General features: G+C 39.4%; 1 protein-coding gene across 2 annotated transcripts in view; it reads right to left on the bottom strand.

The window, feature by feature from the left end:
• Positions 1–6,931: 6,931 nt before the first annotated feature.
• PLPPR4 (phospholipid phosphatase related 4) overlaps positions 6,932–13,451 on the bottom strand; it is a 31,938-nt gene continuing 25,418 nt past the window's right edge. For both annotated transcript variants that reach the window (XM_088170035.1, XM_014884829.2), the window contains exon 7: positions 6,932–11,719. In XM_088170035.1, the coding sequence (XP_088026161.1) occupies positions 10,382–11,719 (1,338 nt within the window). In that variant the 3' untranslated portion in view covers positions 6,932–10,381. The remainder of the gene's footprint in view (positions 11,720–13,451) is intronic.

Below are 13,451 nucleotides of genomic sequence, written 5' to 3'. Positions count from 1 at the left end.
TCCAGTGATTCATGCTGCCAATGCAGTAGGAGGCAGGAGTCTCCATGGGCTTTGCTGTAGCAGTTTGTATTGGGTCATGCAGTGTCCTCTCTGGAGTCCTGGCTGCCAGGATTAGCCTCTGGGGTCACCTTTGAACAGATATATTTTGGCCACCTATACAGCTTACTTCATGATCTTTCTCACTGTGTGATGACAAACACAGGAAGAGTGTATTTCCCAGAACATGTGTGATTTAAGGAGAAAGAAAAGTAATGATATGGTAAAAAGGAAGAAGTGGCTAAACACAATCTATTGTATAGAGTTGTAGTTTTTGTGAGAAACCAAGGGAGGGTACTAGGGCATGGCATTAATACTACAGTGAGGAGTGATAGGTGTTTAAAAATCTAAAAATACCTGGATTTCCACTTTTCTAAGAGTATTAAAGGAGAATGGAAGAAACTGAAGACAGCAAAGGTTTCCACTACTCATTGTCTTCCCCTCTTGTTCACATTCTGTCTATATTCTTTTCCATGCTGGTGAATCACTGGCTCTGCTACTACTGCAGGTTTACCATTTCCCAGGTTCTTAGTGCTAACAATTTTCAAAGCCCAAAGCCTCACACAAGCTTCTTATGCTGGACCAAGGACAGCCAGGGCTGCACTCTGCCCATTTGAATCCATGTTCCACACAGTCATACTAAGAATAGTGCAACAGGTTTCCTACTGGCAGCTATCAAGTAATTCTGCCAAATTCAAGGGAATGTTCTTTCTGTTTTTAAAAATTGTTTAGAAATTAATTTAATCCACCCATCAATCTTATGTGTCCATGTGTGCCGTATTTTGACTTTATTGCTTACTTGAGCAGAGCTGTAAATTGTAGCAACAGCCAGAAGATTTCCTGCTAGTTTTCAGACATACAAGGTTATTTACTCTTGACAGTATACATTTTGTCAAGATTGATTTGGTTCCAGTGGACTTCAGATGCTGAAAAGACTGAGTGATTATGTTAGCTAACACACAGAGTTCCAGAAGTTTTTACCATTTGCTACGATAACTAAAGGATCTTGTTTATTGTAACTGACTCTTCACTCCCAAGAACCACTAGGTTTTAATTTGGTTTTTAAAGTGATGTAGATCACAGTTGGAAAAGAAACAGCACACAATGTACAAATCTTCTGTCCTTTTGCCTCATCTTCTTATTATGCACTCATTATTCTGATATATACCAAGCACTCTCAAGGAGTAAAAATGAGGCCAACCTGATTTAAAGTGTTTTCTTCTCAAGATTCCTTTCAGGCACTTGGTAGTAGAAGACAGAGATTTGAACTTTGTGTTCAGTAAAGAGACAATATAATCAACTAGATGCTCAGCAAAACATCTAAAAATATGTATTTGGAAAGTATATGCTAAAAAGACATAAAGTATTTTCAACACTTTTATGCTTAAGTGATAGATCTGTGATGTTCATATCCAGAAGCTTCTGCTTGCATAGATTGTTCTATGGTATTGGTACCAGAGACATGTAAATATTGCAAATATCTGAACTTCTGGATTCATAGCACCTTAGTTCAATTGAATTTCCTCTTCTGGAAAAATGAAGGATCTTTTCATTAATGCAGGAAACAATTACTGCAGTTTACATAAGGTCAATTCATACTTTTTAGTAGAAAGCAGCATTACTGTGCAAGCTGCTGCCACAGAGTATCATTATGCTGTGAAAACCATGTAGGAGTGCATTTAAATGGAGCATTTTATTTTTGTCTCACAGCAGAGAGCAAAACGGAATAACTTTACAACATACAATTTTTTTCCTATTTAAATTATAACATCAGAATTCTACCAGAAACTGGCAGCACTCAGTAAAGATTAATACAGTTGCAGGAGATTATGGCATGTACCAAATGTCATCCTTGTGCCCTAAATATAATACATGTAACAGATATTACATCTCTGCCTGTAATTTATTATATGACTACTTTGTTTTATGTAGTCCAATCTTTTAAGAAGTGAGAATCAGGGTGGACTCAGAATTCAATTTATCAGCTAAATATCAGTGCTAAACTCTCTCTGGATAATCCAAAGCTCCATGTTGCCATAATTTAAAAGCAGAAATACATTTGCACTTTTCTAGAGAATTATGAATAATGAGATACTGGCTACAGAGTAATAACATTTCAGCCTTGAACTGTTGTCATTAAATTTTTTTCTAAAAGTAAAACCTAAAGTCCTGTTTCTGCAGTGATTTAGACAGTGGCTTTTTTTTTTTTTTCTTTTTTTTTTTTTTTTTTTTTTTGTTAAAAAATGTTCTTTGATTCCACATAAAACAGTTGCACTGTAGGTGAAACAGACTGGTTAAGTTTCTACAAGGCTGGAACAGGACTGGGTGTAATAGAATATGGAGTGGGCACCCTTGTAGTGTATGGTTCTGGCAGTTGGATTCCTTATGTACAAGAAAGTACCATCAACTGGAATAGGAGAGATGGATTAGAAATATGGAATTCCAGCTTCATTTTCTAGCAAATAGGAGCAAACACTCCAAAAGTAAGGCACTCTTTAACTGCTAAGGAGCAATGTCTGCATAAGAAATGAGAAATCAGAGGCTATAGCTTTTTTCATTTTTCTGAGAATGCAAAGCACTGTGAATATCAGATTAAAGCTTCTGAATGATATGTATTCCTTAATTTTTTAGTTTTTCATCTCCAGTTTTCCACTAGTTATTAAGTCCTGATAGAAAGTATGCTAAGCCTGTGCAGCTACACTGTACTATAAATAATAACTGATCATCATTTATCTGTTTCAGACTTTAAATTCTGATTGAACAAAGCAGGTTAGATGCAGTCTGTGGTATACTGCTGATCCATGGCTTTTCCTCGGTGTAGCAATGATGCAGCACATCTAGCAGCTACATCTGTTTCTATGGCAGCAGATCTCTTGCTGTGTCTCTCTACATGCTTTCCTTTATAACAACAGACTGTTTGTACAGGCTAACATAGCTTAGTGACATACAACTGATGCTGTCCAACTCACCAGCCTTGCTGCTCCACTCAGTGAGCTTCACTTCCGAGGTTCTGAAGTATTTTGAGTGTGTTAGCTGCATGTCCAGTGCTAGATTAGCTACTCTTGTAATTTTCAAAAATTTTGATCTTGAATATCATAAAGTATCCATTAACTTCTGTATCATTTCACAGATTAAGATATATTCTCACCAGTTTCTTCACTTCCTCCCCTTCCCCTTCTCAATGACAAGAGCTCAGGGCTTTGTAAACTAGGCACATTTTGTATCTTAAGTATGGAGGAAATTAATTGTGTTGCAGTGACCCAGTCTTCATTTATTTGATTAATAACTCAAGAGGAATTAAGAAAACACTGATTGTACTAATTAGCTGCCTACATGCTTGATAAAAATCACATGCAAATTTCAAAATTATTTTGTTTTTTCAGTGCTGCTTACTCTTCCATTTTGTATTCTCAACTTTCTCACTTTTTTTCCTTGGGTAAGGAATAAGTTTGGGGCTTTTAAACTTATATCTGAATTCTTCCACCTGCATCATGAAATAAGTTGGTGAATAGAGAACTCTTTCATAAATCTCATTAAAAATAAAAGCATTTTAAGAAACCTCTTTCCACTGTCTGCCTTGGTTTAGCAGGTTAGACAAATCTGCAATCTGTTAGGCATACAGAGCTCACAGCACATTTGTTTTGTGTTAGCAGCCAGAATGTGCTATATGAAGCTTTCCTGATCATTTAAACTGCATGCTTCTCTTCAGTTTTTCTGCTCATTCTTTGGTAGTAAACCAAGGCAATTTGTCATTATATGCCTCTTAGTTCCCAGGAAACGAAAGCCTAGAAGTGTCCAAAGCCTGCAACTATTCCCTGCCAGGCTGGTTCCTAATCAGGGTTGGGAGATACAGGTTGTTGGAATCACTTCTGTGAAAACTCTCCTCTCTTATAAGAGCAAAGATAATTCTCAAATGCTACGGAAGACAAGTATCAGAGGACACTGCAACAAGTGCACAAGTTTTCAGCCCCTGCTGATGCTCTATGAAACAATTGTACACCTGGCCTTTGGTAAGCATCCACACCTCTCCTTGACTAAAGCAAACAAATTTCACGGCCCACAGGATCAGTAATGTAGCTCAGGCAAAGAATATCACATCAGTAAGTACATGAAAGGACATCAAATACTGTGAACTTTGATAAACGTAGCCTGTACTAATTGAAAACATTATAGCTAATTTTAGAGAACATTCAAATATGGCTATTGCTTACAAAGCATAGTCATATAGTTTACAGGTGAAAATGGGCAAAGCTATTGCTCCCAGTCGTGTGATGTTATTCACAGAGCAGAGATGATCTTCTGGCCCTGGCACGGGGTAGGAACAGACATCATGATCCACAAACTCTGTTTGAAGCAGGAGTAGAAACAGGATCCCATTGCACTCAGATATGCTCCAGTCTCCTCTGAATGACTTGGTGAGAGAGCAGAGCTTTTCCTTATGCATCATTTAGTAGCTGCAGAGATTTGACAGATCCACAAATCCCCGTGACTCCCATTTCTTTCTGAGCAGCACAGGAAAAGTAATAGAGTATGAAAAAGCAGAATGACACCTGACCTTTGAAGGTAGTGAGAGGGAGATAATATTTTTCCTTTTTTTCCCCCCTCAAACGTGAGATGTGTTTTCTAGGACTGAGCAGACTTATGGATAAGTCCTTAGCTTGCCTTTTTTTTTTTTTTTTTTTTTTTTTTAAACAGGAACGTGCTGATAAAGCCATTGAATGTGAGGATTTGTGTTATCCTTTATGGGAAAATCACATATTTCATATATGGGAGGTATAACTAAATGATGTCTATATGTACATTTGGAATGCCTGAAGAGATTACTGCAGGCAAAACTGAAAAATTTGAGAGAGAGTATTTGCAACCTTGCCTCAATTTGTTCCTTGATTTAAATTGTAGGTTTAGCTTTCTCCTTCTAAACCCTGTCGTGAGCATGTTAACTTTGTGTTGTGTATGTTTCTATGCACATATATGCAGCTGGAGTTCCCTTTCTTTCATTTTGAATATGGAGTATGGAGATACTTGGAAGTTTTATCCCATGTTTGATACATTCTGTGCTTTAAGGTTTATGAAAAGATTTTATTCATTACTTTATGAACAAGGGTTCTAATACCTTTAAAATTTTCCTGCCAAATAGGTGTACACCGATCTGTCACACAAAAGGCCTTCCTAATCTATGCCAAACTGATTCTGGTACAGTCTTGTCTTATGTGACTTCTTATATCAAGGCCTCTGAAGCTCTTATAAAGTCCAGCACAAAATAGATTTAAGTTTCAGTTTAATCAGCCATGCCTTTGTAAACCCCTTTGCATGATCACGTTTAGTCATCAATCTGGATCACAGTGAGCTCTCTTATATTAGTGACACTCTTTCTGTAGCCAGAATGGTCTAAGGGAAATGTGACAAGGTTTGTTAGTAGAGGTACTTTGTCATCTTAGATGAAGTTTTATAATATAATCTCTACATCAAAGATACCCTTCAGAGGGGAACTTTGTTTTTAGCCTAAATTCAGATGTTTAAAATGTGCCCTTTAAAATGTTTGAACTTATTGTCTAGGCCCCTTTGTGATCCATGGAAGGGGCCATTCCCAGGGAAGAACTCACCAGATTTGCATTACATACCAGATTCCAGCAGTCCTGCCCTAGTCTGTTTTTCTCTCTTGCATCCTTCAGAGTCTCTCCCAGCCTTACCAACTACTGTCTGTAGCTTTCCCAGGCTACCAACACATGTCCCAGAGGATGGACCACCATAACCTTGGGCCACAGCCCTTACACTTCACACAGCCTCACTCAAGGCATATAATGCACTGCCACAGCAGCATCTGCTGCTGCCCAAATGAGAGCCCTCTCCTGAAACTGGCTACTCATGCTATGGGGGCAGGACATCTTTCTGCCCCACCACAAGAAGAAAGCACCTTCTGTCACCACAGAGAGAACAGTATCACAACTGTACAGACACTTGCCTTTCTTTGAGAGACAACATTCTGGTTTTTGATTTCTCTTTTGCTTGAGGGGTCCCATCTTAACTTGTCATGAAAGTCATGGGACAGGGATTGCCAAGTGAGCCACATTTGCAGCACAGCTTGAGGCGATGTCAGTCCACACCGCCTGCCTTGGCATGGAGCACAGCACGTGTGACATTGTTGTCACCACTCAGCTCTGTGCTGCCTGGCTGGAGCCAGCAGGGACAGCAGCTGCTCAGTGCCCCCAGCCACAGCAGGTTATTACCTGCTCCAAGGACACACAGGTGGCAAGGGGCAGGCTGCACAAAGGCCCAGGCACACTTGGGAAAGCTTCTCAGAGTCAGTTTGCTGTGCTGCCATGCATTGCAGGGGCTCTGGCACTCCCTGTGGTCTTTATTAGGCCATTGGCAGTGCCAGTGCATCCCTGAGCTACAGCTGTGTCTTCCACCCCAGGCATCTGGGCCCTGCTGTTGCCATTTCAGGTGTTTCTAGGCAGGCTTGGAGACTGTTTGCTGTGTGCTTACCACACTACCTTGTGTGCCTTCTAGGTAAGGCTGCTTCTCTCAGCTTTGCCTCTGACATCTGCCCTGTTCTCATCACAAATCCAAGGCTGGCCTCGCCATGTCTGGCAGCTCTCCCCAACACTGGCAAGGTGGTTTAGGGGCATTAGGGCTTACCAATGCAGCTGCTGCTGCAGAATGATTGAGCGGGCACATCCTCACATGGCCTGAAGTTCCCAATTCACTTGGGGTGTTTTGTAAAATGTTTTTTGGTTAGAGAAAAGTTTGTTTGGATACTGTTCCTTACATCTTCTTACCGCTGTACAAGGTCTCGAGGTTTCTCACCACTTTTACACATCATGAGATACCTAATAGTGAAAAATAATTTCATGGGGAGTGAGACTTTGCTTCACCACAGATAAACAAACATAAATGAGGAATTTTATCTTTATTTCATGATGTTAGCACAATAAACTCACACAGTAGCATTGATCTGTACTTGTTTAACAAAATACATTTATAGCAATTTACAAATTATTTTCCATTTGAAAACATGGCATAACATTTTATTAAACACAATACTTTATATAGAGAATTCTCATTTAAAAACATATTTTACTTTTAAGTATTTTCTTTTCTCAGTAAAGCACAGCCTAACAAAGAAATTCGTGCCTGTTAGCAAGTAAGAAAATCAGAACACTAATAAGATGTCACCTGTCAATTTATTTGATTAATTTTAAATTAAGGTACCAGTGGAATGTAAACAAAGAGTAATTTTACAAAAGGCTCCTTATCAAATATACATGCAGAGGTCTGAGTTCCAATGTATATATTATTATACTTCTGCTCTCTAACGTAATATAATTTGATAAGCCATTATTAAAAACAGTAGCCTTTGGCACTTTGAGTAAAAAAGAATATATCAATATTTATGTATAGAACATAATTTCAATGATTACACAAGAGCTTTAAAATCTTTTCTTAAGAAATAGGAAACTTTAGGAAAAATATCACACTGCACTTGAAATAGTGCAGCAAGTTTTAGAGTAATAAAAGCAACATATATGCCAATATATATCTGACTAAAACCAAGGAATAAAGAACAAACACTCCCACCAGGAATCCTGCTGTTTCCAAAACAGCTAAATTGCCAGAGGGAACATTTTCTAATCTCTGCTTTATTGCCATTATTCTCCATTTCAATTTTCCTTTATTTCCAGGTTCATCTACTTATGTTCTTTTCCCCTGCACTTACAAACTAACAAATGATTGCATCTTATTTCCCTGCATTGGGCCAACAGTGTTTGTGTCTTACCCATTCCTTTAAAGCTAATCCTACCTGCTTTATCCTGTACTTACACTAAACTAAATCCAAAGGGTTTTGTTCATGACAGTCCAAGTGTTTGTAATTCCTTGGAATCTTGTACAAAATTTCATATTAAATACCAAGGACTAAAGATACATCCTTTTGAAACGAAAAAAACAAATCCTGACTTGTAAATACTAGCGTCTGAGAACTTATTTCTAAAAAAATTACTTTTTTTTCCTTTTTCTCCTGGTATCTATGATTATTTTTTCCCAGCTGATGTGCCTTAAAGTGTGTCTTCAACATAGAGTGCCTTTAACATAGACAATATGCTGCAACCCTACTGGGTAGCTTCTTGCATGCAACCTGCAGAATACTTTCTCCCAATCATCCTAAGTATGACGGGGTCATCTTGTATCAATAGCAGAAAGAGTGTGGTCATTTCCTTAAGGACTGACACTCTTCCACAGCACGGGGTGATGGGCAGGTGAGGGAAGCATTGCTCGGCACAGTTGGCTTGACAGCAAGCATTCAGTAAGCCTGGAGCACCTGAAAAACTGGGAAGTACATATAAAGCTTTCCATTGACTCGCAAACACCATCCTCATCCTTGTGAAATTACTTAGGTTTGGGGTTGGGTTTGGGATTTAGTTTTGGTTTGGAGGTCTTTTTTTTTGGGTTTTTTGTTTTGTTGTTTGGTTTGGGGTTTTGGGGGTTTTTTTGGTTTTTTTTTTTTTTTTGGTCTGTTTGTGTTGTGCTGTTTATCTTGAACAGGATGATTCTTCCTTCTACCTCCTCCTTGGCTGGGGTAGGGTGGGCTTTTCCTTAGAGTTCTGCGGGGTAGGGTCTGTAGACAGGTTCTGACTATAGAGAACGGATCTGGTTTTCTGATACCCTAAATGAGAAGAGGACTTAGACCAAAACACTTCTCTCAAAAAGCCAGAGAACAGACCTGATCTGCTACTTCTTATTCAGTGAGAGGACTGCTAAGCCATTCCCTTCCCTCCTAGCAGGGGAGCTGGTAGGTGTCTGAGAGTAGTTCTCTTTCAGGTAGAAATAGGAGAGAATGAAGAGCTGCAGTGGGTGAGCACTGCCCCTGGCTTCCTTCAGTGTTTAAGTCAGAGCCAAATGAAATGAGGCATTTCTTCTAGCAGGCCCACTCTAGGACATGCCATGTTTATTCCTTTCAGAGCTTATCCTTTCAATAATTTTTTGGCAATGGAGATTTTTAGCAGGCAAGTGTTTTCATTATACCCAAAGCTTGGTTTAGTAAAATAATTCATGTTCTCTCAGGTGCAGAGACCTTTTTTATTCTTACGTGGCAGTGGTGGGAAAAATATCATGCTTAAGAAGGCTCTGGAGGGTGTCTCAAGGGAGGTGAACTGTAATAGTGGCACAATGCAACACTTGTTCAATGATTCTGCAATACCAAGGCATTCCATTCTTTAAAGTGAAGCACAAATCCCCTACATGATGGTGATTGGGGTGAAACTTGTGATTGTTCTTGTGGCATACTAAGCAAGTGAGGTGAATGACTGCTTCTAAGTGTGAGCTATGATATTAATTCCTTTCTCCTTGGAAGCTGGTCAGGAAAGTTGCCATCTATTTTTATTTACTCATGGCTCACCTTTCACATTTGCACATCTTGCAGTTATTGGTGTCCTGCATTTTTTGTTTAAAAACTAATAGAAAAATGGAAGGGTCGCTGAAGGACAGAATAAGAAGTTTACAAATGTAAAATCTGAATTACTTGTAGTACTTGATAAGACCCCTTAAAAAACGTAATTGAAAACAATTCTACAAGTTAGCCCACTAAGAAGCAGCCTCTTCATTAGTAGCACCTGTTCTTAAACAAAAGTTGAGCAGTAGCAGCAAAACTATTCAAAATAGATAGTCATTCCATTCTAATGGAATGTCACCCACACATTTTTGTTGCAGTAGACATCTTAAAGAACTACACAAAACCTTTGCAATCTTTGAATGTGACAGATCCACTATAACAAAGCTGTAAATATTTCCTACGCTAAATGAATGCAGCCAGCATCATCATAGTATTAGCAATATTACTTGTAAAGTAACTGCACATCAATATGTCATGTTTGCAGAGTCTAATAATTATGCAATTTTTCAAAACATGTAAAGTTATCATCAGCACCATCCTGTATTAAAGATTTGGTGCAAATTCTGCAAAGGTGAATATATACCACTGATACAGCCTTTGCTGTGAAAAAGTCAGTCAATTTTGGACACAAATATAAAATAAAAAGTTGGCACATTCAGGAAATACAGTGTCTGTGTTCAAGACCATTCTTTTAATTGACATCATCGCCCTCAGATAAATGTTTTGAATCTGAAGAAACAAGTTGCATGAAAATATTTCACATTAGTTCTGGCATTGTGCTTTTCCCCCCCACCACATGCTTTTCACAGGCTCATGCACATTGCACATCAGCAATGCAGGGCTGCTGGTCAATAATTTGGCACATAAAGGTAAATATCAGCTCAAAACAAAGGGAGCAGAACCTGTGTCAAGATGTGATTACTTTGTGGTGGTATGGTCCAGCTGATATGTCTCCTCTCAGTCCTTGTACGCTCGTGTGGGGGATGTGCCTTTATAGAAGATGTTTCTGGTGTTCTCCGGACTGCTCCCTCTCTCAGGGATTAAAATGATGTTACCTTTTCTTCGGAGTGTTGAGTCCCGGCTAGAAGAAATGGACAGAGTCTCTGAGCCAATCTCACTTCCCTCCACTGGTGTGACTCTTATCGTGGTTATTCCATGATGGTGATGCTCAGCGTTATCTATGTTGCTTCTTTTCCTGTCACCTGACCCATAAGTGTCTTTTAAGGAGTCACAGCTCTCAGAGTCTCTGTTAAGATCATTTAGCTCGTATGTTTGACGAAGAGTGACTTTTTCAGGACCTTTCCATTTCCATGACCCACTTCCTTCACCTTCTGATGGCATCTGAATTACAGGTCTGTTATTTTCTGGATGGGCCTCAACTCTTACAATGCTACTTGGCTCATGGTCTGTCAAGGTTTTATATCTGATGGCTCCTGTACAGGTCACTGTGCTTCCCTCTGAACTCTTTGGACTGCCCTGAAGCACTCCTTGCTGCTTAGACATGGCTATTACTTGCATGATTCTTGGCTGGCTATTACTCCTGCATGCAACACTCTTCTCAGCAGCTTTCAGCCATTTAGCTCTAGCTGAACTACTTTTGGGTGATGTGTTCACATTCTCCTGAGTCTCTTCAGGAATGTGTACTAGCTGAGATGAGCCAGGACGGGACTGAATAGAGACCCTTGGCCCGCCAGTAAGGCCTGAGTTGTTACAACCTGGTACACTGCCAGGTTGGATTTTCAGGTATTGGCTAGTTGGGCCGTGATGATCACCATTTACACCCACTCTGGAGGGTTCTGAACTTGACCTCATTTCAATAGACCTCGGTGGTGACTGGCCAGATTCAGTCTCTATTACCTGCAGTGACAACTTTCGACTTTCATTCTTGTTCTTCCACTGGGACAGCAGCTGTTTGGAACGGGCGGAATCCATCGACGCGTGTATTGTTGCATTTCGTCTTGCTGGATCTTCCAAGGATGGTGTGTTGACTCTTGGCAAAGTGTTGCTGAAAGTAACCATGTTTTCCTTTCCCATTGGGCTTCGTGGTGTTATTATTTCTACATCAGCATTTGCTCTCTTGAGATTGGTCAGGGAGCCTGAATCTCTGTGGTTTCTATTCAGGATACTTTCTGTACGGTGGGAGACAATGCCATCGCTGCCGCTGCCATTTTTACCTGGCAGGATTCTGTTGGCATCTTGGCTGAGGTCTGTCAATGACCTTAGAGGTTCTCTGTGAAAATTTGGGTGAAACACATTCTCGTCACTTGGTAAGAAGTTCCCCACAGCATACAGGCCCTGATATTTGGACAGAAGCATCAACAATTGGTTAAGTTAAAAAGGACACATTTTAAGGTACTTTAATTACATTTTTGGCTTTTAAATAGAATTCTGTGACATAATTACTCCAGCTAAACTGATGGGTATGCTCAGTTGCCTTTCCTCACTAGTATAGCCTTAGTTCAAATTCTGTCCTCAATCTGGTACCTCTAGGTATGTATGAAGTAGTCTCAATAGGATAACTAGGGCATATTATTCATGGCAATAAACAGTGGAGGTATGGATTTAGCCTCCATGAGCTTTCTTTTTATCAAACAACAGATACAACTACAGAAATAATGTTTTGTTAGCAAAAGAGCAAAATAGATGTTTGCAGTCTGTTAGGCAAAGCTATTATACAGCTATACTACTGCCTACCCTGATTTACTGAATCTTGTTACAGCCTGAGTTGTTCTCTGCCATTAGCAGATTCTGCCCTTTCTACTGCACAATAACCATGTAATACAATATCTACATCATAGAAAAATTTATCAACTTTAAATCAATTGCTTTCCAAGCTGTGCAGAACTTTAAGAAGATTTAGTTATAAAAATTTTCCTAATCAGTAGACTCACTGTAAAATGCTGTCATTTAAAAAAGACTCCACTGAGGTTTTCCTGTGAGAAGGTCAAATATCTGACTCAATCACTTGAGTTACTCATCCTTTACACTCCTTTCAGAATTATTTGTAGTTTCACATTATTTCTCCTTCCCATCCTCCTATTGGTGTGTAGTTTTGAGGGCAGTTTTACTGAGCACTGGGTATCCAGGAACAACATACTCTCTGCTGTATAGTGTCACAAAACAGTATATTAAGACCCAACAAAGCATACTTGTTTGTGTATTTCAAACATGGGGACAACAGCTCCATTTAGGTAAATCTACAACAGAGAATCATTTGAAATAATATTCTCTACGGAGTGCCTTTCTGCTCATAATGCAATCATAGAAGCTGACTTTAGTAGCTCATGGGGTTTCTGTTATTACTCTGACTGCTCTTTCTTCTGCCACTGTAAAAGGCATTTTTCCCTGGTCACCTTTGCAGACCATCTGCAGGTACCTCAGGTTATGTTATCACAAAAAAAAAGAGGTCAGGAAATGAAGTTATTTTAGTATTATACTAAAATTCATCATTGACTGCTTGGGGGTAAAACCATCCCACTGGCTGTTACGACCCTTCTGTTCACCTGCCTGCACTCAGCAGTGGTGTCAGCAGAAGCTCTGATTGCTCCCAGGCACCTGTGCTGCTCTCTGAGCAGCCAGGGCAGTGAATTCCTACTGGAAACATTCTGAGAGCAGCAAGCAAAAGCAAGTGCTTGATGGGCTTTCCACTGACAGATACAATCAGGCCTGACCTACATGCTTCTTTACAGGGCCCTTCCAAGGTGCTCCATCTCTTTTGACACAGTACAAAAGAAAAGCATAGGAATAACCTGATCTGACCACCCTTCTCCCTCTGCATGGTTTCCTTAAAAAGTCCAAAGAATCACAAGTGTATAATATTGCCTTTAATTTCTTGGAGATACAGCAATTCAGTCAGCTGAGTTGCTCATACGAATTCAATAATTTTTTGAGATTATAAAGCAAATATTGTCAATATCAACTCAAATCAGTAACAAATACTGATTAATCAAATATTTTTCTTGTGTTATGCTTTTAAGTGTGGATTAGAAAATAGTATTTTTATGTATTTAATAAAGCACATAAAGTT

The sequence above is a fragment of the Sturnus vulgaris genome, chromosome 9 (assembly GCF_052056855.1).
Source record: "Sturnus vulgaris isolate bStuVul1 chromosome 9, bStuVul1.hap1, whole genome shotgun sequence".
Lineage (NCBI taxonomy): Eukaryota > Metazoa > Chordata > Aves > Passeriformes > Sturnidae > Sturnus > Sturnus vulgaris.
Note: the sequence above shows the minus strand (reverse complement) of the source record. Positions and strands in the feature narration are given on the sequence as shown.